General features: G+C 38.8%; 1 protein-coding gene across 1 annotated transcript in view; it reads right to left on the bottom strand.

Moving 5' to 3' along the window:
• RALGAPA2 (Ral GTPase activating protein, alpha subunit 2 (catalytic)) overlaps window positions 1–20,220 on the bottom strand; it is a gene marked incomplete at both ends in the record, with an annotated part of 34,742 nt that extends 14,522 nt beyond the window's left edge. The window contains 18 exons of the mRNA XM_009874365.1: window positions 302–396; window positions 860–997; window positions 2,188–2,328; window positions 2,678–2,842; window positions 3,375–3,612; window positions 3,872–3,983; window positions 4,385–4,533; window positions 5,094–5,231; window positions 6,104–6,277; window positions 7,180–7,410; window positions 7,919–8,118; window positions 8,853–8,991; window positions 9,886–10,001; window positions 10,244–10,418; window positions 10,730–10,773; window positions 12,187–12,244; window positions 19,096–19,145; window positions 20,110–20,220. Coding sequence (XP_009872667.1) covers window positions 302–396; window positions 860–997; window positions 2,188–2,328; window positions 2,678–2,842; window positions 3,375–3,612; window positions 3,872–3,983; window positions 4,385–4,533; window positions 5,094–5,231; window positions 6,104–6,277; window positions 7,180–7,410; window positions 7,919–8,118; window positions 8,853–8,991; window positions 9,886–10,001; window positions 10,244–10,418; window positions 10,730–10,773; window positions 12,187–12,244; window positions 19,096–19,145; window positions 20,110–20,220 — 2,474 coding nt within the window. The remainder of the gene's footprint in view (window positions 1–301; window positions 397–859; window positions 998–2,187; window positions 2,329–2,677; window positions 2,843–3,374; window positions 3,613–3,871; window positions 3,984–4,384; window positions 4,534–5,093; window positions 5,232–6,103; window positions 6,278–7,179; window positions 7,411–7,918; window positions 8,119–8,852; window positions 8,992–9,885; window positions 10,002–10,243; window positions 10,419–10,729; window positions 10,774–12,186; window positions 12,245–19,095; window positions 19,146–20,109) is intronic.
• Window positions 20,221–25,032: the final 4,812 nt, after the last annotated feature.

The raw sequence follows: 25,032 nt of genomic DNA, 5'->3' as shown, positions 1-25,032 counted from the left end.
TCTATGTTAAAAAACTTAGGGACTTGTTGTTTTATTTAATATCACAAAAAAAAGCACAAAAGTCTTGCCTAAGACTAGAAGATGGCCAATTACAGAAAAATGTAGAAGCAGCTGACCAGCTCCCACAGTGACCATACCAAATAGCATCAGACAGCTACAGTTCAATTCCAGGTGCCATGCTAGAAATGAGATTAAGGGTTTTTTCACGCTTTCAGTGGCTAGAGTTGCTAAATACTAGCAGGCATCTGATCAGAAGTAAATCACTGCTTGAATCTTATAAAAAAAATCACTTTTGCCTTACTTGCTCTGCTTCGTGTTCCTTCATTGCATATCCTTTATTTTCCTGAACTGATTTGGGATCTGAAGTTAAATTATGAGAACTTCCAGCCTTTTTACCTGGAAATTTTCAAAGTGAGCAAGAAAGAGACATTTGTGGGACCAAAGTACAGAGTAAATCCTACAAAAATTCCAGCTGCATCTACACATACACTTGTTACAGTTAAGTGAAGCAATGCAACATTAAAATGGAACAGATGTTCCGAAAAATCTTTCACAACAGGAAAACTTCCACAATAGGAACAGTAGAACTGTTAGCATGAATACACAAACTTTAAATGCAAGCCAGTTAATAAAGAAGTTTAAGAGTTAAATTTTAACCACTCTGCTTTATAAAAGGCAACATCCTGCATTTGTAGTCTGTAGCATCTTAAAAATACTTTTTCCAACAAGATACCAACAACCTATTCACTAAGAACAGAGCTAGAAACCAAAGTATGTAAGAGCAGCATTTATAAGGCTGAAGAAGTCTCAACACTTTTTTTTCCAGAAGTATGGTATTGCTGTATTTTATCAAAATTACCTTGAAAAAAATCAGATGGAAACTGATCCATAATATCTGAAGTGCTGCTACTTCGAGTTAGCTGCTGCTCTTGGTCTGCACATAGGCCTGTAGCTTCTGTTCCAGTTGAATTTTCCAGCTGTTGAGATTCTTCAACTTCTGTTGGTTTAATTAGAACACCAAATGTTTACACAACCTCAGAATTACGTACACATGTCAACTTCTTACCTAAGAAAACTACATGAAAAGCGACCCATTCCAATATTTCCCAAGTTACAAAACCAGAACATAACTCCTAGTTACAGAAGTTATAGTTTAAGATTTATAAAATGTCCTCATAAAAACAGTAAAGTTTAGAGAGAGATGTATGAGCAGTGTAAGTTGTAAAAAATCTACAAAAAGGACAGAAATTACTCTGGAGTTTTGGATTGCACGAGGAAGGGTAGTAAAATGTCATGTGAACAAAGTTATGTTTTTCAGTGCTAGAGACCCAAACTAGACTCTGTTCATTCTGGGAACAGAAAGAAGAGAGGAGAGGCAGCAAACCTACTATAAACTCAGAACGTAGAAAGGATGGCAGTGCTTCATGACTTTTCCTCCATGAAGAGGGGAGGGGGAGAATAAAAAGGCAACTATGCAAACAGAGTGAAAAAAAGATCTGAGCTAATATGACTATATAAAATCTATTTAATATTAACTATTACCATAAATTATAGTTAAACAAGAACTGCACTGCTTGCGGTGCTACAAACATTCTGAGAGAAATCACGCACTATTTGAGAACTAAGACGCCCAGACATATCTTTTAGATTTGCTTCAAGCATTAATAATTACAGGAAGATTTCTGTAAAGGAAACTTTAAAAATCCACAACTGTAAGCTCCGATTTGTAACTGAGTATAGCACAGACTGAATGAGATTTTGCTTTTAAATCGAGTAGCTGGACCAGTTGCACTTCTCTGAGTGGATACTTTGCTTGGACCCTCACACATTCAGCTGCCTTGTACAGTAGTTCCTTGAAAATTCTTTTCCTCCTTTTCCCTGAGAAAGTTACTTGACAATGAACGCAGTGAGAGAATAACAAAAAAAGCATTAGAAGCACTTTTTGCCACCCCTTTGTAACTTTGAAAAAGGACAAGATACGCTCCCATTGAACTTGCTCATCTTTTTTAGAGCTACCCATAATACTTAACACCCTGCTTTGAACAGATCCAAGGCACAGGAAACACAACTGGTACAAAACATCTCATCCCGTACTACTACAGAATAACCAACGGGACAGAAAGGGAACAGACAGACAGCAGTTTAAAAACATAAGGAACATGTATATAAAAGATGGCATTACAGTACCTGACAGTCTGTGAGAGGAAGAAGTGTAAGAGATACCAGGTAAGAGAGAGCTCACAGTGTGAAGCAGAAGAGGGACACTTTTAGTGGCTGGCAAAGGCTCAGAGAGGTGAACACAGTTGCTGATAGACTGGCTTCGCTTAGCTTCCAGGAAAAAATAAAGCAATAATTACGTCAGAAAAAATAACAACACATTTGGAGTTCTGAACGTCAAGATACAATGAAACATAACATTTTCAGAAAATAAAGCAAGAGAATTTCACAACAGGAAGCCCTGAAGTATTTCCCATAAGCTGTAACTTGATAACATGTGACTCTCACATTGAAAGTGTGATAATCAGCGACTTCCAAACCACAACGGTACCACAACGTGGAACATTTTGTCTGTGTATAATTCCTACCAACTCCTGGGAGCAGCCACAACTCCAAGGTAGATTTAAAACTTGAGTGTTACTGCGTGTTTGGCAACATAAGCATTTAGTCAGGGTCTCACCTGTTGCCCTCTGACGAACAATGTTCCTTGCTTTCTCAACTCCGGGGGCACCAGACGTCGTAGCACTTCGGAACCTCATTGGCTCCACAACTTCAGGATGACTCTTCCAGCTTAATGAAAAAGATCTTCCCACCACAGCTGTCTTCTGAGGCTCTAAAACACCACCTTAGAGCCAAAGAAAACAAAACCCATGTTTTGGCACAAATTTTTTGCTAAATTATGAATGGGCTTACAAGCACTCAGACGTGAAAAATACAGATCTTGTAAACATAAAGATGGACTTTTACTATTAATAGAAGTCAATCGCTGCTTCAACTACGTGCACCAATTGCAAGGTGGCACAGAAGTGTAGCTAAATACTGTAATCAATAAAGTTTAAAAAAAAATGCATGAAAGATAATTTTTCCGTTGATGACTACACCAGACTGCTGTGCAGGAAACCACGTTTCATTTCCGCTGCACAGAAGAGACTGATTTTAAATGCTTACTCAAAACTGCTAAATAGCTCTCTTCTGCTGACCCCAATTACCTTCCCTCCCACAACGAAGGACGAGAATGCATAAACCCAAAGCCCTTCACATCTGATTACACTAGATTAAGTGGTATTTAACGTTAGATTAAATTTAATTAATTTTAAGGATTAAATTTAAATATTTAATTTGTTTGGTACAAGAAACACTGAAGCCCAGAGACTAACCTTTTCCTCTCTGCTTTTTTTCTTTTTGTTCACTGAGCTTATCCAAGGGCAAGTTTGTCATTTCCACCCCATACACGGTCCTTGCTAGCACTGCTGTCAGCGAGTCCATGATGTTGGCCCACTCAGTTATGAGCTCCTCCCAGTCAGTCAGGGCAGACAAAACACTGAGCAGGTCATCCCACAGCTCCCGAGAAATGTAAACGCTCAGGTTTGCTCTGATCCAAGCCACAATGAGGGTCTGATGGAAAAGAAGCACAGGCCAATGAACTCAGCACTCTGACACCAACCTCCATGTGCATGAAGAACAGACTGGATCTATCCGCCTCCCTCTCCTAGGAAGAGTTTACAAAACAATTACTGCAAGGGAGAATTTTTTTCATGTTTTATAAGCAGGTTTCATAGTACTGTGCAACAGTACTTAACTAAAGCTATGGGTAATCATTATGTAACACCAACATAAAAACCCTCAACAAACAAAACCAACTGCAAACACTCACCCGGAAAAGTAATCCCGACATGCTTTGAGCAAACGTATCCTCTATTTGGTTTTCTTTTGGCTTCTGCATGACAGCTTCTGTTATTCTAAGAAGTATCTGTAACATCTGTTCCCTGGTTCCAAAACAAAATTGTATTTTTCATTCACGTTTTATTAATTCTACTTGTTAATCTTCACGTGCCATAAACCCCTCTTAACTCTACAACTCTGCACACCGAGAATGTGATCATGCTTCAGACTTCACAGACCATCTCCAAAATTACATTGTTTGGTTGTGGACTGTAAAAGCTAATTTTTGAGAAGGTAAAGTCAGGATGTTGAAGTTAAACAGTGTCACGACATAGACTCAGCAGAACCTGCCATCTCACAAATCAACTCAGAGGCCAGTCACAAATATGACTTGCGTAGTAAGGTCCATCCTTGAGAAAGTCCTATCAACCTATCCAACAATTCGCCCGTAAAGCTTAAATGATGATCTTTTTCTCCTTAGTAATGCAGGATACATTAAGCTTACCATGTCTTCTTATCCATTGATAGCTCCATTATCATGCGCCTGAAAATACTCAGAACTGCTTTGCAAGCATCAACCTGCTCCTTCAGAAGCAGCGGGACCTCAATGCATGGTTCCAGCAAGAAAACATTAGCGGAGTTTGTCAGGAACACCTTGAAAACAGGCATTTACAACAAGGTTACACACTCTCAGGAGTGAAGTCAAGACTTATTATAAAGCACTTGTCTTTCTCCTCCAGTCAAATCTTTCACCTTCCTTCAAGCAAGTCTCATGTTTTACCTACTACTTTGTTTTTCTACATCATTCTAGTGAAAAGTGAAAGGCACACATTCCATGGGTTGTGGGGGTGTCTCTGCTATTTGGTCAGGCACAAGTTACATTCCTCCAGCTACTTGCTTGAGCAACTACCAATACTTCCAATAAATGAGCTTCAGTGAAGACACACATACAGTTCTGATTAACTCCTATTACCTGCAGTAGTAAAAAAAAAAAATGAACCTTCTGCCTTAAAATAAATACCTGGCTCTAAGACATGGCCACAAGGTTTAAATTTAATATTACAAATGTTATAAGGGAAGCCCAAATCGTATCTTTCAAAAATGATCAACTGCTGGTCGTTGTTTTTCTTAATCTCGGAGACTGTATTATAATTCATAGGTCAAGTTAGGTGATTACATAAATTACAGCCTTGTACCCTTTCCGTACACCGCACCTGTAACGCTGCTTGAGCCCCAGCTTTAACGTTTTTGTCCTCATCTTCCAATACACATCCTCTGTTAACAGCACTGGTAAAGGAGTACGTTCTCCCCCAGCTGGATGAGCGCTTATGTCCTGAATGGTCAGAGGAAAGCTTTCAAAAATATGCTTCAGTTAGTGACAAAGCAGAAAGGAATACGTCTGTATTTATGCAAAATCATGTAAAATCTCAAAAGCTAAGAGAAAAAAAAAAAAGGGGAAAACTGTCATGTCCCATGGTCACTTCAAAAAATTTGTGTCTATTCTATTCTCTGAACAAACGGTATATGGAATTTAAAGGTTCGGAAGAGTTTTAAGAGTTGTGTTATTTAAAATATTTTATACCACTTTTTGCAGTCAATGATTGCAGTAATATTTGAATTTAAGTCCAGCAAAACTATAAATACCTTACAAAAATCATCTGTCAAAACCTTGTAATTCTCACTATGTGTTTACAACTTCAACCTCTTTCTCAGTACAACAAAACTTCCCTTTAGATAGCTTCATCGCATCAACAGTATCAAAGCCAACTTTTCGTCAGGGTTCAAAACAGGACACCAAAAAGATGGCACACAGAATTTGTGACTACCTTTTCATTTCTTAGATTAAGATGTCCGAATCCAAATATTTCATCCAGTATATACAAATCAGTAGATATTTTCAAATTCTTAGTGCACTAGGCCAAGACCATAAATTTTAAGACTGCAGAACTTATTGGTATTTCTTCCATTAGATTCTTGCTAGCATATTTGTATAGACAGGGAAAATCAACAAACTACATTTTTCAAAATAGCTCCCATCTTTTCCTGCACTCAGTAAGGTCTACTGAACACTCAATATTTATATAAAATTCTGAACCTTAAATAAAAGAGGTTTTTTAATCTTTGTTTTCCACACATTTAATTTTTTTACTTATTTACAAGGCATGTTTATAATTTAAATCATAGATTGTAGGCAAATAGAATAAAGTTAACACTGATACCATACATGTTTACCATCCATCTGCACTGAGGAATCCTCTAAGCTGACGACAGCATCCTGACTGTCTTCCTTTTTGTCTGGCTCCTCCATGAACACAGGTTTCTCTTGCAGTATCCACTTTCGATATACCTTCACCACTTTTCGTGTTGCTGATATATCAGAAGGCGGCAATAAAAAAGCCTAAATCGAAAAATTAAACCGTTTCACTGTATTTTCCCACACCTGGTTTGACTGCAGTAACAAAAGTCATCTTGCTCAGGTTGGAGAAGCAGCAATGGAAGGGCTAACAAAAGCAAATTTAAATATGACACATGGCTAGCCTATGGGAAAGTTCTGAAGATGTCTTCACACATGCTGTCAAGCCAGAAGACAGCTCCTAGAATATCAGAGAAGCAGCAGCTCAATAGTGGGATGAATGGGCACTATACAGGCTAGGAAGGAGCACAGGAAGAAGAAAAAACAAACAAAAAGCAAGAAAACCAAATCAAAACAAACACCAGACGCTTCACAGTAAAGCCTGTCAGTTCGCTCAGCTGCTGCCAAGTAGCTTCTGCACATTTACGTGACCTGGAACTGCTGCTTCAACCAATTTCCACCTTGGTGCCAGAACAAAAAAACAACAAAAAAAATTAAAATTGGGCTCTCCAGTAGGTCCACAAGTATTTTTATTCCAAACAATTGAAAGAATGTCAAATTAATGAAAAATACTAGCAGGAGCAATCAGTGTTCCAAGAGCCCTTAAAAGCTGATGTTGATCACAGGAACAAGAATCTTACTATTTGAAATAATAAATTTGCAAGCTAATAGCTCTTTATATGCCTTAAAAACAGACCATAATACCAAGAACAAAGTGGTCCGTTCCAGATGAGGCACGCTGCATCCAGCACCAGCAACAAGCTTCAGCTTCTATAAAAATGTCATCATTTTATCATTAAAACTAGACCTAAGGAGGGTCTAGATGAAAAGGGTGTGTCAAGTTTGAGCAGTTACCTGATCAACAGCCTTCATGGTGTCTGTCCTCACACACATGACATGATTTTTTTTTTTTAAAAATACAACGGCAATCAAACATACGCACTTACTTGTCGAAACACCTCGTTAACGAAGTTAACGTATCCTCGAGTGGATAAGAGGATCCTCTGCACCATCTCATAGACAGTGCGGTGCTGCTCGTCGATGCTGCAGAGGCTAGAGTTGCTGGGCCTTCTGTCAGACAAGGTGCTGCTGTTGGAGTGGCTTCTCTCCTGCTCACCTGCGTAAGACACGTCAGTTTCCAGCTCTGCGGTTTTATCTTGGTTTACCCCACCAACAGTCTGCACAGAAGGAAACACACAGGTAAGACTGAAGAGTCTCTTAAAAGGAAAAGCATCTATTTCTGTTAAATTCATTGTGAACTCTCTAATCTGAGAAAAGTCTCAACCAGCAATCTCAAAGTGAAATACATGTCTAATTCCTTACTGTAAACAGTCGCTATAATCAAGAGGAAAGCAAAGCAGCATTTGGTATTGCTGGGAAATGGTTCACAGCACAAATAAGTTCGACAGTTTACAGACTAAATTCCCAAAATCTAAGCATAATACTGATGGAGTTGGTAAGGAAAACAGCTATATGTGGAAAAAAAAAAAACCCTACAAAATTACTGAAGGGTTTCCCTTGGAGATTCTCTGCTCTATCAACAGGGGAAAAAAAACAAATAAAAACACCAAGTAGCTCATTAATTTACCCAGGGATAGCATTTCTTTCTTGTTTCATTTGTCAGTACATCACAATCATTTCCAAGGTCAGCACATACATACAAAAGAGGCAAACTTTAAGGCACACCTGAATAATTTTAGGGAGCATTTCTCCTCCATTTTTTGTATTCTGAACAGCACTTAAATATTTCTTTTCAAGAAAGAAGGTAACAAGCCACTTAATAAAAATTACTCGAGCTGCCATATATGGGATTTTTGTGCTGTAGACATTTTCATTGTTTCGTGTTGCAGTAATGTATACTGGTCTTGGTCTTATATCGGGAATATCTGGAGAGATAAAAAAGAGAAGATGTAAAGAAAATCTATCTTAAAAAACCGTAATTGCTTCTGGACTCTGACTAAATACATTCAACGTGTCACCAACCTAACGTTCTCCATACAAAACAACAGATGCAATGATTGACTGTTTTTATTATATTAATGCTTGTATTTTATCATAATTGCATTCCTCCTAAAGAAAATTGAGAACATAACAGCACAGATCTTTCCTGAACTTTGTAATTTGTATCATAATTTAAAAAAAAGCAAAAGGGCTGCAAAAAGAAGATCAAAGTCTGAAACAAAGAATTACTTCTACTACAATGTATGTTAATAAGTTTCACAGAGTTTTGTTGAGTACAGTGAGAAAGAGAAGATGGCTCTGGAACACTCAATAGTGCAAAGATTAAGAAGAAAAAGCACACTGGAAAGAGAAGTTAACTCAGGTGCAAAGAGCACCACGCAAGCTGAAATAAAAGAAAGGCCACACATGGGAAAAAGTTGAATATTGCCAGAGGGAGATAGGTTGGATCACAATTCCTTCACGCTTAGATTTAGGGAAGACTCCCCTATATGCAGGTGGAAAGCACAGACGGCCTGTGCTCAAGAGGTCAGTAACACATGAGACAAGAGAAGAAAAATCCTCAGGTGAGAGAGCTGTGGCGGTTCACCGGCACGTAACAGCGATGCTTCTGAGAACAGCTGCCATCATTTCTACTTAAAAACCAAAATTTGCAACTTACCAAGAACAGGTTTGTAGAGGTTGGTGAGCTTTGTAAAAGATGGAAACAAGTGCGGAAGATAGTATTTTCTAAACAAGGTGAAGAGAAACTTAAAACCAGTGTCTTGGTTCTCTTTATTCTTCCACTCCAAGCTTGCAGCCTTCATCATGCAGTTAAAGAGGAGCAAACAAAAAGCTTTAAGTGAATGTGTTACACTGACAATCACTCCACATTGAACAAAAAAGATAAACAATTACACCTTAACAAGAGGGATGAAAAATTAGCACTGTCCCAAAACCCCTCACAAACAAGAACGTTATCACCATGATAATTTCATACAATCACTTTTCAAAATAAAGCATTTCTTCAAAATGGCAAAACCCCTTCCAAATCTAATTTTGGTCTTGTCTTTTGATGTAAAAAAAGAGAGAAAAAAAAAAGAAGTATCTCAACCTATATAATTATCTTTTTTTTAAAAAACTGAGTTCCTTAACATTCATTGTTTATGCAGTTTTCCCTTTATTTAAAATGTTGCTTAATTTGCACTTTTAAAAATATATATGTTATCTTATTTTCTTTCCTGTGCAGATCTATTTTCTGTGCTGATCTATTTCTAATTAAAATTTTTCATGTACATGTTAATCGCATCCTTTAAAAAAAAAACCAACTCAGAAGCCATCTCTCCCTTTTTATCTCTTTCTCCAGGTGGTCCTTTACACATCTTGCTGGCTGTGTATGTGTCCAGAGAACAAGCTACATCTTTACCCCATATCAAATTTCTAAATGTGACCAAAGGCACATAAAATAGTTGATTACCCTGCAAATTTGGCTAACGTTCATTAATTCTTATCACAAGTGTGAAAAACTTCATATCTGCACTTGGAAATACCTTTGGGATGACTTTCCTTTTAAAAACAAGAATAAGAAAGGGCAGAAGACACTTTCTCCTGGTGAGGGGCAAAATCAGCTCCATATAATCAGAGTGGAGACCTGACTCTCTACCACACGTTCATTCCTCTAGATATGCATAGTTAAGAACACATATCCTCCGCACCTGAATTACCATATATTTTAACAGTAGCTGAAGAAAATAGCAGGTTTGGTCTTCAGCAATTTTCTCTCCAGAGACAGCTGGCAAAAGCGGGGTTATTTCTTCCGGGAAAATCTTAGCTAAAATAAAAATAAACCATTTTAAACACAGAAAATCTGAAAACAGTTAAATAAAAGGTATTTTCCCTAAAAAGATCTGGAAATAATCGTTAACACGCTATGAGGTTGTAAAAGTCAAAGTCCAGCAACCCGTTGGGCTTCCCCTATTTTCCCCGGCACTAACCGAGGACGGCACCACCCAAACAGAGACTCTACAGCTCCAGAAGGAGCTCCGTGGCAGGGCGTGACGCTCATTTACTCACCGTCTGGGGCACTGGGAGGACTAATGAGATTATCGAGGGTGCAGGGACCTCGGGAGGACATGAGGGGTGGGAAGCCAGGCACGAGGCAGGCAAATATTAATATCTGCTCTTCCGCACAGTTAGTCTGCAGCGCTTGAAGCCAGAGGAGAAACAGCCGTATTCCTTCACATCTTATCTGCGAGGGGATGATTTGAGGGGGGAATGGAACAGGATTAAACCAAATTTCTAAGTACAGTAACGCAGTTAAACAGCTAAGAAAATGCAGGACAAGCACTTTCATGCCAGCTGTGTGCCAGTGAGTCCTTTCAGCACACCAAGAGCCATCATATCATTCATTTAACCATGGGCACAGAAGGGCGGAAGCAGGCTGTACCCAAGGCAGTGGCACCCCAAGGAGACAGCACTGCCGACAGCAGAAAATTGTAAAGTAATATGCTTCATAAGAACTAGAGCAAAAAGAAATATGAACACAACAAAGAGAAATACCTTGAGAGCATTTCCAGTGTGTAAAAGTTTCTTCAGAATTGATCCTGGATTAGAAAAATTAAACATACATGTATCAGATACTCAAATACTCATCTTCCACCAGAGTGTTTTTTAAAAAATACTACAGAAAAAGCAAGTTTAATGCTATTTACTGTCTGGCCACTGAGCAAGTCTTTAAGAAAAGTATGGGGTAAAAAAAAAACCAAAAAACAAAGCATATCTGTTGACAATCACCATCGTCATCATCAGCATTATGAGGTCAAATATAATGTATCTTTGCAGTGAGGTACTTTGGGTTTAGTTAGATAACAATTTCTCAAATTACCTTCATTCCAAATAAAATATCTAGGGGAAATTTTGACCAAATATGACTACTTAAAAGAAGCATAAATACAGACAATATATCAGCTATTAAAACAACTGACTAAAGCCAATGTGTTCTGGACTAAATGGGCCACTTGACTACCCAGATGAAATGGTAGTAAACTGGTCAAGCAGATGTCTCCTTTTATTTTTGCCAGCACTAACTGGAAATGTGACAATAGCCCTTTCCTTGACCTTTAACTTCCACTCATTATTTCCTCTGCAACAGCAAATTCATTGTTCTTATGAAAACATGGCAGCTGATGAAACAGTGCCGGAAACCAAGCCAAACAACAAAGCCGTACTACTTGGAAGAAATATAACTTCCCCCAAAGCAGCATGAAATTTACTTTAACAGTCAGCGAAACAAAACATTGTGACCACCATTCAGAAGCAGAATTTTCATAGTAGTGATAAATCCAAGACATTAGAGGGAAGCACCAAGTTAAAAATATCTCATTGGACTTCAAGTGGTTTGACTATTAAAATAAACATATTTCACTTTTCAATGCTTCTGTACCCATTTGACTCTAGCTTTAGTCAACCTGGTCAAATGAGGAGAGCAGTAAGTTTTGCTTTCTGGCTTCTGTACACGATCACAAGGTCAAAACATTCACTATATAGTTCCTGTGACCTACAGTGTTTATTTAAATCATTAAAAAGTTAACTATCTTCAAACTAAAGACAATAAAAAACAATTTCCTCATAGTATTTATGTTCGAATCTAACTTACAATTTGTATAGGACTTTCAAATAGATTGTTATCAGAACTTCCAAGTTGTCTAGAAAAATGAATCCTGCTTTTCTTACTTGGATTTTCAAAGCTGACGATTGATTAAATCAAGCCTGTTAGATATCTGTTATGTTTCTGCTTGAGAGAAAACACCAAACAAGAAACACACAGAGCTGCAATAGCAGGTGAAGAAGATTTTTCATATGCTTTGAGAATTTTCAGCTGCAAGTCTCATATATAAGTACCAGCTGTGCATGGACAATACCAAAGGATTCTGTGGTTCACAGGACTTGTAGAACTAGGGGATGAGAAAACATTGATTTTATTTGTACTAGAATTTTTTTAAACCATTCCTTCTTACCTATACTGCGAAAATGCCATCGATAAAAAATCCTCTCAGGTAGTAGCTGCAATATTTTCTGCAGGAAACAAAACTAAATAGTCAAATTTTTACATAACAAACCGCTCCATTCAGAGGATATACAGAAACGGATAACACAAGACATAAATGAAATGGTAATATAAACATAGAGAACACAGGTGAAAGCAAATACCTATCACAGTAAGGATTTCAGCCCATCCCTTTAACTCTTGTTACCGAGAAAGACACCTGGAATGATCGTGAATAAAGATCATGACACTGTCACAAACGGCTTTCCCTTTCCCACTGCCTTGCAAACCCCCCAGATGTCAGATCACAGGCTGATTTCTAATGAAGAAGTTGCAGAAGCAGCTCGCTCTGGGTTACGTTTGTGTGCAATGTCTGGCAACGACTCCTGCTAGATTGATACCGTGTGGATTGTGAGCTTCTGGGGCTTAGGACTGTCCTCCTCTCAGCTACCGGGGCCTGACCTCCCAGCTGCACCTGCGGGGAGCAGCGGTACTGCTATTTTTACGGTGAGGTCGGTTACCTGTGTTTTCTGCTGGTGAGAGAAACCAAGTCAATTACACAAAGCTGGACTCATTCAATAAGGCACTTGCATGGAATAATGCGCAGTGGTGTGCCGCTGTAGTTTTGGGCTGACCCTGACAGAGGCAGATCAAAGGAAAGACGAGGCTGTGGTCAAACCCATCCCCCCTCGGTTCTGTCAAGCTACAGGGCACCAAAGTAAAGCAATTTAAGCACATGCTTAAGTGCTTTCCTGAACAGAGTCTTATAATCGCACTTGCAAATAACAGTTGGGGCTGCCAAATGTTGTTCTCTGTCAGTTTAGCGGATGGTAACGCCATCAAATAATCGGAATAAACCAAAACTATTTGGGGGTCTTATTTGAGTAAATACTGCTTTTAAAAGGTCTTTACAGGTTCTGAGACACATCTTTTCTTTTCCTTTTTTCCTCTTTTTTAAACTGTCAGCAGTACAGATTAAGGCTTGGCAAATAGGTGCTTTAGTAGTACCAGACAGCCAACGTACTGCTGCTCAGACTCTCAGAAATGTGAGAGCATAAACAAGGTTTCACGTAAATTTCATAGAAAAACATGTCTGGATCTTAAAACTTCTCAGCCACTGAAATATGAAGTTAAGAAGATCTATTTAAATGGGGAACTACTTTTCAACATCTACTTTTGGAAATTAGTTTAAATTAAACAGTGTTATAAATCATAGAATCATAGAATGGCCTAGGCTGGAAGGGACCTTAGAGATCATTTTAATCCAGCCTCCCTGTTGCCAGGGACACCACCTCTCAACTAGATCGGGCAACACATGGGGACCAAACGGGAATCGAACCCGCGACCTTGGTGTTGTTAGCACCACGCTCAACTGACTGAGCTAACCAGCCCCCTAAATGACTGTCAGAGGTCCTTGCAACCATCAAACAAAACCACAGGAACAAACTTCTGCACAACAAAGCACCATTAAGTTTTCAGATATACTACATGCAAGATGCAAAATGAATGACAAGTCATTTAAGCAATGGTGACCCATTTGTTGGACTTTTGCATATGAAAGCTCACAAGAGGGAATAAAGCAGTCACAGCCAAGAAAGCAAGAATTGGCATTTTAGGCAATCCTTCAGAGACGGCCAACACATGAATCATTATTGCTGTTAAAAATAGTACGCTCAAGAGATGGAATAAGATGGACTGTTTTAATTTTGACAACAAAATGCTTCAGAAATTATATATACAACACTCAGTCTTTTTAAAAATGGCACATTTCTTTCTCCATGGCAGAAGATGAAAGTCATGACAAGTTCATAGATGTAGGGAACTAGACCTCAGGTCACACAGACAGACTGGTCTTTCCTTCTTCACATCTTTATCAAATACTATTTGACATTTCTAAAAGTTTACCTAGAACAAAAATACAAATCAGGCACATCCCTTTTATGTTGTTGCTGTGTTCGGTTTCAGCGTTACTCCCACAGCTCCCTCCCCAGGGGTGTGGTAGCAGCGAGGACGGCAGGAGCTGGCAGCTGGTAGCCAGAGGTCTAGCTCCTCATCCATGAGCAGGAGGAACACGCTTGGGATGGAGAGGATCCGACCAGCTAAAAATGAGGCCACGAGTCACATTTGGGCTTTACCTGTTCGTTAGGGACCATGTTTCTGCCATTCAGATTGCGAGATATCCACAGACAAAGAATTATCATTATCTGTCTAAATACTGAAACACTAGCAGCCCATCACTTCTCAAGACTAAATCCAAAATTCCCCTTTCCGTAACTTGGCACAGGGCAGGAAGAAGCTTCCAGCCTAACCCACGGATGCTTCAAGCCCCTACAGGAGCAGCGGCACACACCGCTGACTTTGTACCCGGGCACTGATCCCACACCGTGCAGCCAAGGCGCATGAGGAAAGGCTCTGTTCAGCAAAACCCTCAGCTGGACAGATGACAAGAAATGCTCTGGATTCCAGTGCCAGAACACACTGCAGGGAGGAACCTTCTAACACCTTCAGGCTTATTACAGAAAACCAGCACATGTATTTGGTTTCCATTGTTAGAGTCACTGTAAGCAGCAGATTGTTAGAGCAAAACCAATACACATTTACAGGTGACACTAACAGGCTAACTTCAGCTTGTCTTTGGATGGAAATTCTCTCTCATTTTTTTCAATTTGCCAAAACCTGGTAATACTACTAGTGAAGATGCATGCCTTAGTATCTTTCAGATGACAGGCAAACAAATTCTTTGTTGTAAAATAAAAATCGTAATTAGAAAATATGTCTACTTCACTAAAAGCCTGACATACTTAAACACCTGGCAAGGCCTACTCATGTATTGTGAATGGAAGTCTGTGGAAGTAATCTGATGATGCACAAATAAACTTTCCCTCCTTGCCAAAGGAAACAACACATACTTCCCCAAGAGCTTTGGCGCTGCTTTTAGAGCAATTTTAACAGTTTACACATCCCAACTGATTCAGGATCAAAACAAACAACCACCAATCCTGGTTGTTGCAAAACACAACAGCGCATTGAAGGCTGCGGGAGTTTCCCACGACCTCTCTGTGAGGCACAAAGCATGTGAACCGGTTTTGGGGGAAGGCCAGTGATGGCAATATCTTACACATTACACAATTTCACCTCAACCTGAACACGAAGGGCACTTCTGGCACAAGAGTTGTGATAAGGTGTAAGCTCGTAAGGCAACAAAGTCACGTAATAGAGACTAATTTTTTGAAAAAAGAACATAACTACTCTCGTGTTTGAGTGTTAGTGAATTTTTGGCTATACTCACAGAAAACTTGAAAAAGAAGTGCTGTTACAAAGTAAAAGTACCACCAGGAAAAGCAAGCTTAAACCTCAAACTGCATGAAGCTGGAAGAGCTGGGTAATAAAAGAACAAGTTTACAGGTTTTTTTCTCTTTAAAAATCACAGAATCAAACACCCTTGCCAGGTGACTGAATCGAAACAATTCAAGTGTTGAAATAAATAGTAAGAGGACAGAAGTTCCTATCTGAGGAAAGCTTCCATATTCCAAAATCTTTTCATGTTGCAGTAAATGACATATTATCATGCTACTCTTCCTTTCCAGCATCTCAAAATCAGGAAGAAAATTCACAATAATACATGGATGCACTTTGAAAAAATGCAAAGCTGTGATTAATCACCTGCATAGTACTACCAAGCAGTAAGGAGCAGTCACTATAAAAAAAAAAAAAGCAAATTAGATTGGTAGCATCATAGCTACCAACTGAAGATACAAAAGCTCTGCTGCAGATTATAATGAATATAAATAATCTAAATTCAGAGTCCACATTTGTTCCTGCAATGGAAAAAATAAAGTTATCATGGTTAAAAGTCTAAACTATCACATAAAAACTTCTGAATGTTACAAGTTAATTCAAAGTTACACCTAGAATGCCTTTTAACTAGTCATTTCCCCAGGTGTGCATTGGAGTTCCCATATTAAGACAGTGTTGCAGCGTGACACCAGCTGGCTCCAGTTGTTGTCCTTCCAACCTAGCATTCCCAAGAACATTTTCTACACCCTCCCAAGCTCTGGTGCTCCAAAAAGCACGTATTGTTTTTCCTATAAAACAAACGACAGTTTCTTCCGCTCCAGCCTAGACTGTTAGCGATACCGCTGTGAATCCAAACTGGCTATTGATATCTTGTTTCTAGTTTCACAGCACCCTAACAAGAAATATTTTAAGAAACCCCACAGAGCGAAATAATATTGCTTTTTCAGAAAACACACAAATCTATTTAATGCTTAGTGCTTTACTGCATCTATATGATAATCCATTATAGCACACTTGAAATAGAAATTAGGTATTACTACTGATCAACACATCAGGGTATCTGTCAGTTCTTTTAACTGATTATCCATAGTTCCTTTTCTCCCAGACTTCCTGCATGACTAGGAATAATGTTAACTTTAAATCTCAGTTTACACAGGATGCTGGTTTTTTGAAGATGTCTCTCTCTCTTGTATCAAAGTAAAATAAGAAAGAAAAAAAAAAATCAAGGTCTGTAGTTCAACAGATTCACTCTGACTTAATCAATACTGCAATTTCTTTTTAAAACTCTCTTATTTTTGCCACCTTTGTTGAACCATAACACTATTGGTAGCTCTGTGCCTACTGCTGTGCGCTGCACTGCCCTGTTGCCAAATGTAAAGCTAAGGCTTTTGTTCTCAAACCTGGCACTGATGTTCCCTACAGCCCAATGTGTCTTCCAGCAGAACTTACTCCAAAGTGAGACGACAAGCATTGCTGTTCTGCCTTCCAGAGCTACAAGAGGCTGTTCTCTAACCTGCCATGCAGAGCCTCTTATTAAACAACAAAGACAAATGTGTTCTTGCTGACTAACACGCGCTCAGAGGCAATGGCAGTGACAAGGTCAGAATAATGCTCATTCCAGGAGAATGGATTCCAGGAAAAAATTGCTTTTTCAAAATAACATGTACATGATAAGAAGTTTCTATTAGTCAGTGGCAGGTGGATCTACTTTAAGCCAAGTCAAAGGTAGAATAGCTTTCCTGTGCCTCTGTGCTCAAGTACTGTTCAGTGCTATCTCCACAAGAGTTTCAGTGTTCAACTGCCAAAACCTGCAGTAATTTAGAAATTTTCTAGCTATTATTCACTGATGCAGGTGAAGCCAAGAGCCTGATGAATTTAGCACGCCCACAGCAGTTCAATCCAAATAAAGGGATACTCCATTTATTGCATCAATAAATTAATTTACAGTTATTCGTTGAGGGAAAACGCCTGTCCAAAGTACACAATATTTACTCTTGCCCAAGGCAAAACATTCAACAGCAAGATCTCTGAAATCGAACATATGCAACATACAGCATTCTGTGTAAATTCTAACTGCAAGAATAATATCTACATTATTTGAAGAGCAATAACAGATGAACCGATCAGGACGGCAGAACAAACTGTAGACGGTCAAAAAAAGTAGTTTTCTATGTGTAGGAAAGAAGGGCTATAAAAAGTTTTATTGTTATAAAGCAATAAGCCCTTTTTACCCTATTGTGCTTAAGAATCAGCCAATGAAGTCTGTGTGCCAGACCCGACGTTAAACAGCGGAAGAGGTATCACAGTAGGCACGGGGAACCAACTGTATCAGAACATACAACCTGAATGAAGTGGTAATCTGATTTCAAATGCAAGATAACCTGCAGATGGGGAATTAAGCCACTGAGCTGCATAGACGTGAGGAAAATGCAAATAGTAAGAAAGTTAAATAAAGGGGATAACCCCAAGAAATGAGAAACCAGGACCTGTGGCAGTAAGAACTCAACAATTACTTGACTTGATTATTCTTTGTAAAGAATTTTACAAGCACTTCCCACACTGGTCAGTTTCTATACACAATTTATTTCTGTAGAGCCCAATTTTACTCAGTTTTATTCAAAATGTTGCGAGTAATTAGAAGCAACACCCTAAGACAAGCAAACCACCTTAAGACAACGCCAGAGATATAGAACACTTGTTACTTGTGTTTAATATACACACTAGGTGTCACTCAAGAGCAGCAGCAAAATATTCATCGAACTATACTAGAAAAGGCAGAAGTCAATTCCTTTCATAAATATTTTTATCGATTTTTAAACTGTTAACCCTCAGCATCTGGATTCTGGATTTGTTAATCCCAAGTAATTACCTGTTTAGCTAATTAGAAGAAAACTCTACGAAAACGCCTGGCTCACGCTGACATCAGACTAAATACGGCAAGCTTAACAATCCATTAGTTTTGTTTCCTATGGCTTACAGTATGAATGTTTAATTACTAGGCATTTACATTTTTTCTTGTCCTGTGTTCAGAGTGATGTATTCTTGGCCTGTGAAGTAAAACACGCTCTAAAAAGCTGCTTTCCTACACTGCGTTAAATTATCAGGTGGTAAGTTATAGATTGCCAACTTACTTCCAATACAGAAACACCACAAAGCAGATTGCTCCAAACTAATTCAATTAAATTCCAAAAATAATTTAATTTAAAAAAAAATATAAGAAGGAAAAAAAACTATTTTGAAAAGGTTTAACTATTCATCACTTGCTCCCAAATTTTACTGAACAGGACATTTTTAAGAGTTCATCCTCTGTTCCTTAGGACAGACACACTACTGCATGATTTTCAAGTCATTTTGACAAAGTCTCTTAACTCTGGATATTCACTCAACCATAATATATATAATATATATGCATAATATATTTTTTGCTGTTGCTGTGTCTTAAAAATGTAATTGTATAGTCCTGGGCACCTACTCTCATTTTGGCCAATACCTGCTTTCACTCCTCATTGTAAAAGTTTAGGTTAGCATATAATGACAAGGAGATTTAAAGTAAAAAATTAGTTTCATGATATGGGAAACTTACTTCGAAAAGAAAAAGAATGGAGTCCAGCTCCTCCCTTTGTGATTTATTGCCTGCAAGACACACAGAATCACAGGGTCACAGAATGTTAGGGGTTGGAAGGGACCTCAAACGATCATCTAGTCCAACCCCCCTGCCAGAGCAGGATCACCTACAGTAGGTCACACAGGAACACGTCCACGTGGGTTTTGAATGTCTCCAGAGAAGAAGACTCCACAACCTCCCTGGGCAGCCTGTGCCAGGGCTCTGCCACCCTCACAGGGAAAAAGCTTTTTCTAATGTTTTTGTGGAACCTCCTGTGTTCCAGTTTGTATCCATTGCCCCTTGTCCTGTCATTGGATATCGCTGGAAAGAGCCTGGCACTGTCCTCCTGACACTCACCCTTGACATATTTATAAACATTTATGAGGTTAAAACAGAACAATATTGTTTGCTGCAAATATGGGGTATGAGACAGACACCAAAATTCCACTGCTGTAATTTAACTCAAGTCAAAGATGCTGCACCCAAGTTTATTTTTCTTCATCTTTATCTTGAATCAAAAGAGCAAGACATTTCCAAACTTTGGTGTCTCTCTCTCTTAATTACAAGTGAGGGACATGCAAAGTCCCAGATTTGCAAAGCCCTGTTGTCATGCTGCTCCTACTGACACGTCTCCACCGCCGAGACCGGTCCCGGGCGTCTCCGCAGCATTTCAGCTGAGCGATACCCGCTGAACTGCAGGGCAAAGGTCTTCAGTACTTCAAAACAAGGGGACAGGACATATATATATATATGCATAAGACCTGATTTTTGTGCCACAGAAATGTGCTTGGAATTCTTTTCAGTTACTTATGACATCTCAGAGAGCAATTCTCCATGCGTGTCTCTTCTGATATGATAAAATTAAAGCACTGCATGAATGCAAATATAGGTAATTGTGGACTACAGACTCATTAGATAAGCTCTAATACAATGCTTTTGAGAACGGTTAGGGAAAACTGACACAATAACTGCTGGCAAAACTCTAGAACTTACCTTTTTGTTTCAAGCTATTTTCCAGTGTTATGAAGTTTTCATAGAATATAAAATAAATTTGAGAATAATTGTTCTCAAAAAATTGCTTCAGGTCACTTCCATCCACAATATCTGAAAAGAGGAACAAATGGAGTTATTAGACAACACTAGAAAGCTGAAAATTGTCTTAATGTAAATTCAGTATTAGAGAATTAAATAAATGCAATATGAAACAATTCTAGTGACTTCATTACATATTCTGTACTAATTTGTGATTCTATCCTTGCAAGTAAAACAGAGAATTTTCCATTTTCATTTAATTTATGAAAGTTTGCAGTGTGGGTTAGGTTTGGGTGTGGTCCTTTTTAAAACTGAAAATAAAGATGGGATGTCCCTTAGCTATCTCAATGGCTTTTGCATTATTAAAATAAACAGGTACTGCAAGAAAAAAGAAACACCAGCAATGATTTCTGTATGGAAATTGCAAATCTAGTTCTGTTCTGACAAGTAGATCGTTTCAGAAAACAGTCTACTTGAAATTTATTTTAAAAAAAAAAAAAGGGAATTCAAACGCAAGCATGCATCACTTCCCTAAGCCTTAACTTAGGTCTAAAATTTGACTTAGCTTTGTCTTTAAAGACGGAAAAAAAAATCTAACACTAAAAAATCTAAATCTGACACTTGCAAAACACACTTCAACTTACCCTGTTTGTTCTTTATTATAATTGATTTGATCAAAAAAGACATGATTCCACCCCAAATTAAGAGGATAAAGGACAAGAATTAGCAACAGTAAGTCTTCCCATGGAGGTTTCACCTCTCAAGAAACCCATTCATTAATCAAGACAACAAAGCTGACTGCAACAAGAAGATCCAATAATATCACACAATTACAGAAAAATGAATGACTTTAGCCTTGGATGATGTTGGGGTTTCGGTTGGTGGGGTTTTTTAAAAAAATTAATTCCTTCTCAGGAGTAAAGCCTTGTTTGATTGCTTGTACTACAGAAACAACTGGTGCATGGAAACCCTTTTATGCGATATTTGTTTCCTGCGAACCACTGGTCTTGAATTTGCAAGCTAAGTGCAATTATTCCTCTCCATGAATGCATTCTGTTAAATAAAACTCTAGGAGAAAACAAGGCTTTCATTTACAAGGATTTCATATGAAGGAATGAGGTCATTCAAATCTAAACAAAAAGGAAATTTTCTCTTTAAATTGTGAAAGGAGAAAGGAACTGCCCAATCAAAAAAAGTAAATTCTCCTTTTCTATAACTGTGGCATTTCAGTGGTGACTCATCAGTTATTCTGATGTAAGCATGCATTCTTACAGCTACATCCTTTTCCCCCTGAACTATTTTGTTCCTTATATTCCTTTGCAAGATATATAGGAAAACAACTCTAACCTTAGAAGAGGCCAACAACACTAATCCCATTTACTACCTCAAGAGTAGATACTCACTTGGAAAGTAAGACTTTCTGGCCATCCTCCAAGGGAGTGGCATCCTGGTACCACTGCCCACTTAAAAAAAAAAAATAAAAAAAAATATCCAAAACACATTCAATAAGTCACACACCCAGAACTTCCATTGCTCAGTCAGAGACACAGCTTTCTTGGGCATTTCACCACCAAGTAAAACCCAGCTTCTCCCACCCACCTCACCAAAAACCAGTTGTGGCAGATAAACAGAGGCTGTGATGAGGCAGACCACTGCTTGAGAGGATGTGCCAAGAGCTGGCAGAAAGGCTAAGGCCTTTTAACTCAGCTCCCTACTACATACAGGTTTACCTTGTAGCAAGGTAAGGCTCATTCCTCTCTTCTTCAAATCAGCGTCACGGGCTATTTATCATCTGAGATAGGATAAAATACCAACTTTTGTCAAATCCCATTGACTGTAGAAGTATTTATAAGCATTCAATGAAATTAAACAGCAAGGTTGAGGTTGAATCGCAGGTATTAGATTTTTGTCTTTGGATTTACTCATAAATAGCTCTCAGATTACTACTGTTGAAAACAGCCTAGTGAATTCAAAACTCTAAGCACTAAAATCTAAGGCGAGGTGGCAAATAGGTGATCCACTGGCTAACGCCTCTGATTAACACTCTACAGCTCTGAGAGCAACACACAGGAAAAAATAGATATTCATGAGGTTACACATGTCAACTCTCATGTAAAAATTATGAAACACTTGGCTCACTAGATAGCTGCAAGTCACTCTTACTTGCCTTACCAAAGTTTAAAATTTAGGGAAACTAACTGCTCAGGTACGCCTTACTAAGAATCAGAGTTTATTGACAAGTTCTCATTACGCTTCCTCATATATTAAAAAAAAAACCACAGAAGAAAACCCACAAGAAAAAAAAACACAAAAAATGTAGAGGGGACAATAATCATGTCCTTTATTTTTCTGTTAACTACTACATGTTATTGCAGTCATTTAAGTAGTTAGAAATCCTCCCTTGATTTCATGAACTTGCAAAGTCACTTGGCTTTATGTTAGTTATACAAAGTTTTCTCAGTCTTGAGAGGTTTTCTTTATCTCAAGTACTTCAGAAATCAAAGGAGATGAAGAGCCAACTTTGCAGTCATACCTTGGTTAATGATAAACTTTTATTACTTATTACTAGCCTCATCCCAGAAACTACATGCTATTTTCACCTACCTTCAAAATAAAAATCAAAAAACAAACACCACCACCCACTTTTTCAGACTAGACCTTTAAATGCCAAAAAAAGCCCATAAGATAGCTTTCCTTCATTTTTTTAAAGGAAGGTCAGCATGGAAATTCAGTTACTAAAAAAATCCACCCATAAATTAGAACAATTTCGAAAGTGATTTTAACACCCCAAATTTCACATGAAATCTTAAGTATAGCAGCTGTTGTAAAGTAGCAAGAAATTTGGAAGCATTCACTTCTGAATGTCCTTAAATGAAAATTTCTGCCAAGCCAGTATTAATCTAGCTGTGCAGAACTGTGTAAATCAACACAAGCAACTAAAAAACTGGATGTTACTGATCCTGGTGCTCACATAATCCCTTATTTATAGGAATACACATTCCTCACCCTCATCCCTCCCCTGTTATCATCTCTCATTTTTATCCTACTACATGAGTCAGATCCCTGTCCTTTTGTTTACCATTTAATTCCTGTGATTTAAAACTAGCAAAGGACGAAACGATGGCATTTCCTTAGGAAACATAAGAACAGGAGCAGTTATTACGAGAATATGAGCCACTACGGCCCAAGCGCAAAGCAGGTGGGGACCAAGAGTGAAATGACTGGGGCAGGAGGAACACTAAGACACACACATTCCTACTCCTGGTCAGCATAAGGGCTGTCACATTTGGGGGAAAAATAAAAATAAATAAATAACAATTAAAAAAAAATCTGGCTATTTTTGAGACTTTACACCAAACGCTTTTTGTTCTCTAAATACAGGAGAGGTTCTCATCATGTGTTGCTTCATTTTTCTGTGCTGAACACCACCGCAAAAAACACACTTGCGATGATATCTACGAAGATATTATCTTCCTAAAGCCACTTTCACGTTATCTAAAATGTTTATGTTGATGTTTCCAAAAGCAGACATATTGGGAACATAACCAGAGCCCGCTTTGCCATGGTCCCTGCAAGCAAGCGTGTCCACTCAGCCAGCCAGCTGTCACAGCACAGCACTTCAGCCCATAAGCCACTAATACAGCCCCCCGGCATCGATAACAATTTTTACTTAAAACCAATGTTTGATAGGAAGTTCAACCAAAAAATCAGGTCGTTCTCTCCAAATGTAATGGACATCTGGAAGAAAAGCTATTTCCTGCGAAGTGACAGGTCCATTTTTCCCCTTTTTGCCAACTGGGTAATAAGTACCTTTCCAGAAAGCCACCACACAACACTACGTCCTGTCCCATCTGCTTCGGGACATAAATTAATTTCGTCACGCCAATAGGCATATTTTTTCCATTTGTTCCACCCGTCAGGTCTGTCACAGGAGCCTGACAACCTTCTCTGTACCACACAAAACCTAACACTCCCATCAGATGGGCAGAGCTAAGAGCCACAGCAAGTCCAGCATTTCATGTCTTTCTGAGAGGCTGGCATTTCATGTGTTTCTGAGAGGCTGAAAGGGGAATGTTACCCAAAAGCTGCTAGATTTCTTATTTCTTGAAGTCCGTTCATGTTAGTGAGGCTGGTGGAAAAGGAAGAAATGTTAAGGTTTGCCAGCTTGCACTGCAGTCTCTCAGAGCAATCTTTCTCAGAATGGTTCCATATGACATTCTAAACCTCACCTCATAAACAAAGAGTTTCTCATTTTTTGTTATTTTTTTACAATTAAATGTGACATTATTTTAGGATTGTTTGTACAGCACGTCAGCAGTAAGGCATATAGAGTTTAAATGCATAACGCATGTACGGTATCTTCTCCTGCTTTTCAAATTCCTGTCCTTAGGCACTTAGATACAAGGTATAATTAAAAAAAAAGAATTAAAAGCCCAAGCAAACAAAATATTTTATACACCTCCAGTATGAGAAACATACACCTTTGGTCCCTAGAGGCAGAGCGAACACAAACCAGACCAGCACACTGCGAACCACGGAGACTTCTCCAACTGGTTTCAATGTTGTGAATAAAAAGGCCGGGGTTAAGGCTTCAAGTGTAAGGCGACATGAGAGAAAGAGGGTCAACCTTGCCACAGAAATGGGAAATACCATTGCGGTAACCAGGAAAAGGAGCGGCCACCGCTGCCTTTTTTCCAGCCTCAACGGGAGAGCTCACACAGGCTGCCCAAGAGGGAGCGTGAAGAAAGGCTGAGGGACACCCCGGGCAGATGGGGGGTAACCTTGCCACACGGGCTGCCCACAAGAAGCTTTGACCACTCCGCGCTTCCCTCTTTTCTTGAGGAAAACCCTGATCCGGCCACCGCGGAGAGCTAACCCGGGGGA

This window comes from Apaloderma vittatum, unplaced genomic scaffold (assembly GCF_000703405.1).
Source record: "Apaloderma vittatum isolate BGI_N311 unplaced genomic scaffold, ASM70340v1 scaffold16418, whole genome shotgun sequence".
Taxonomy (NCBI): Eukaryota; Metazoa; Chordata; class Aves; order Trogoniformes; family Trogonidae; genus Apaloderma; species Apaloderma vittatum.
The sequence above is the reverse complement of the archived record's forward strand: the minus strand, read 5'-3'. Positions and strand labels throughout refer to the sequence as shown.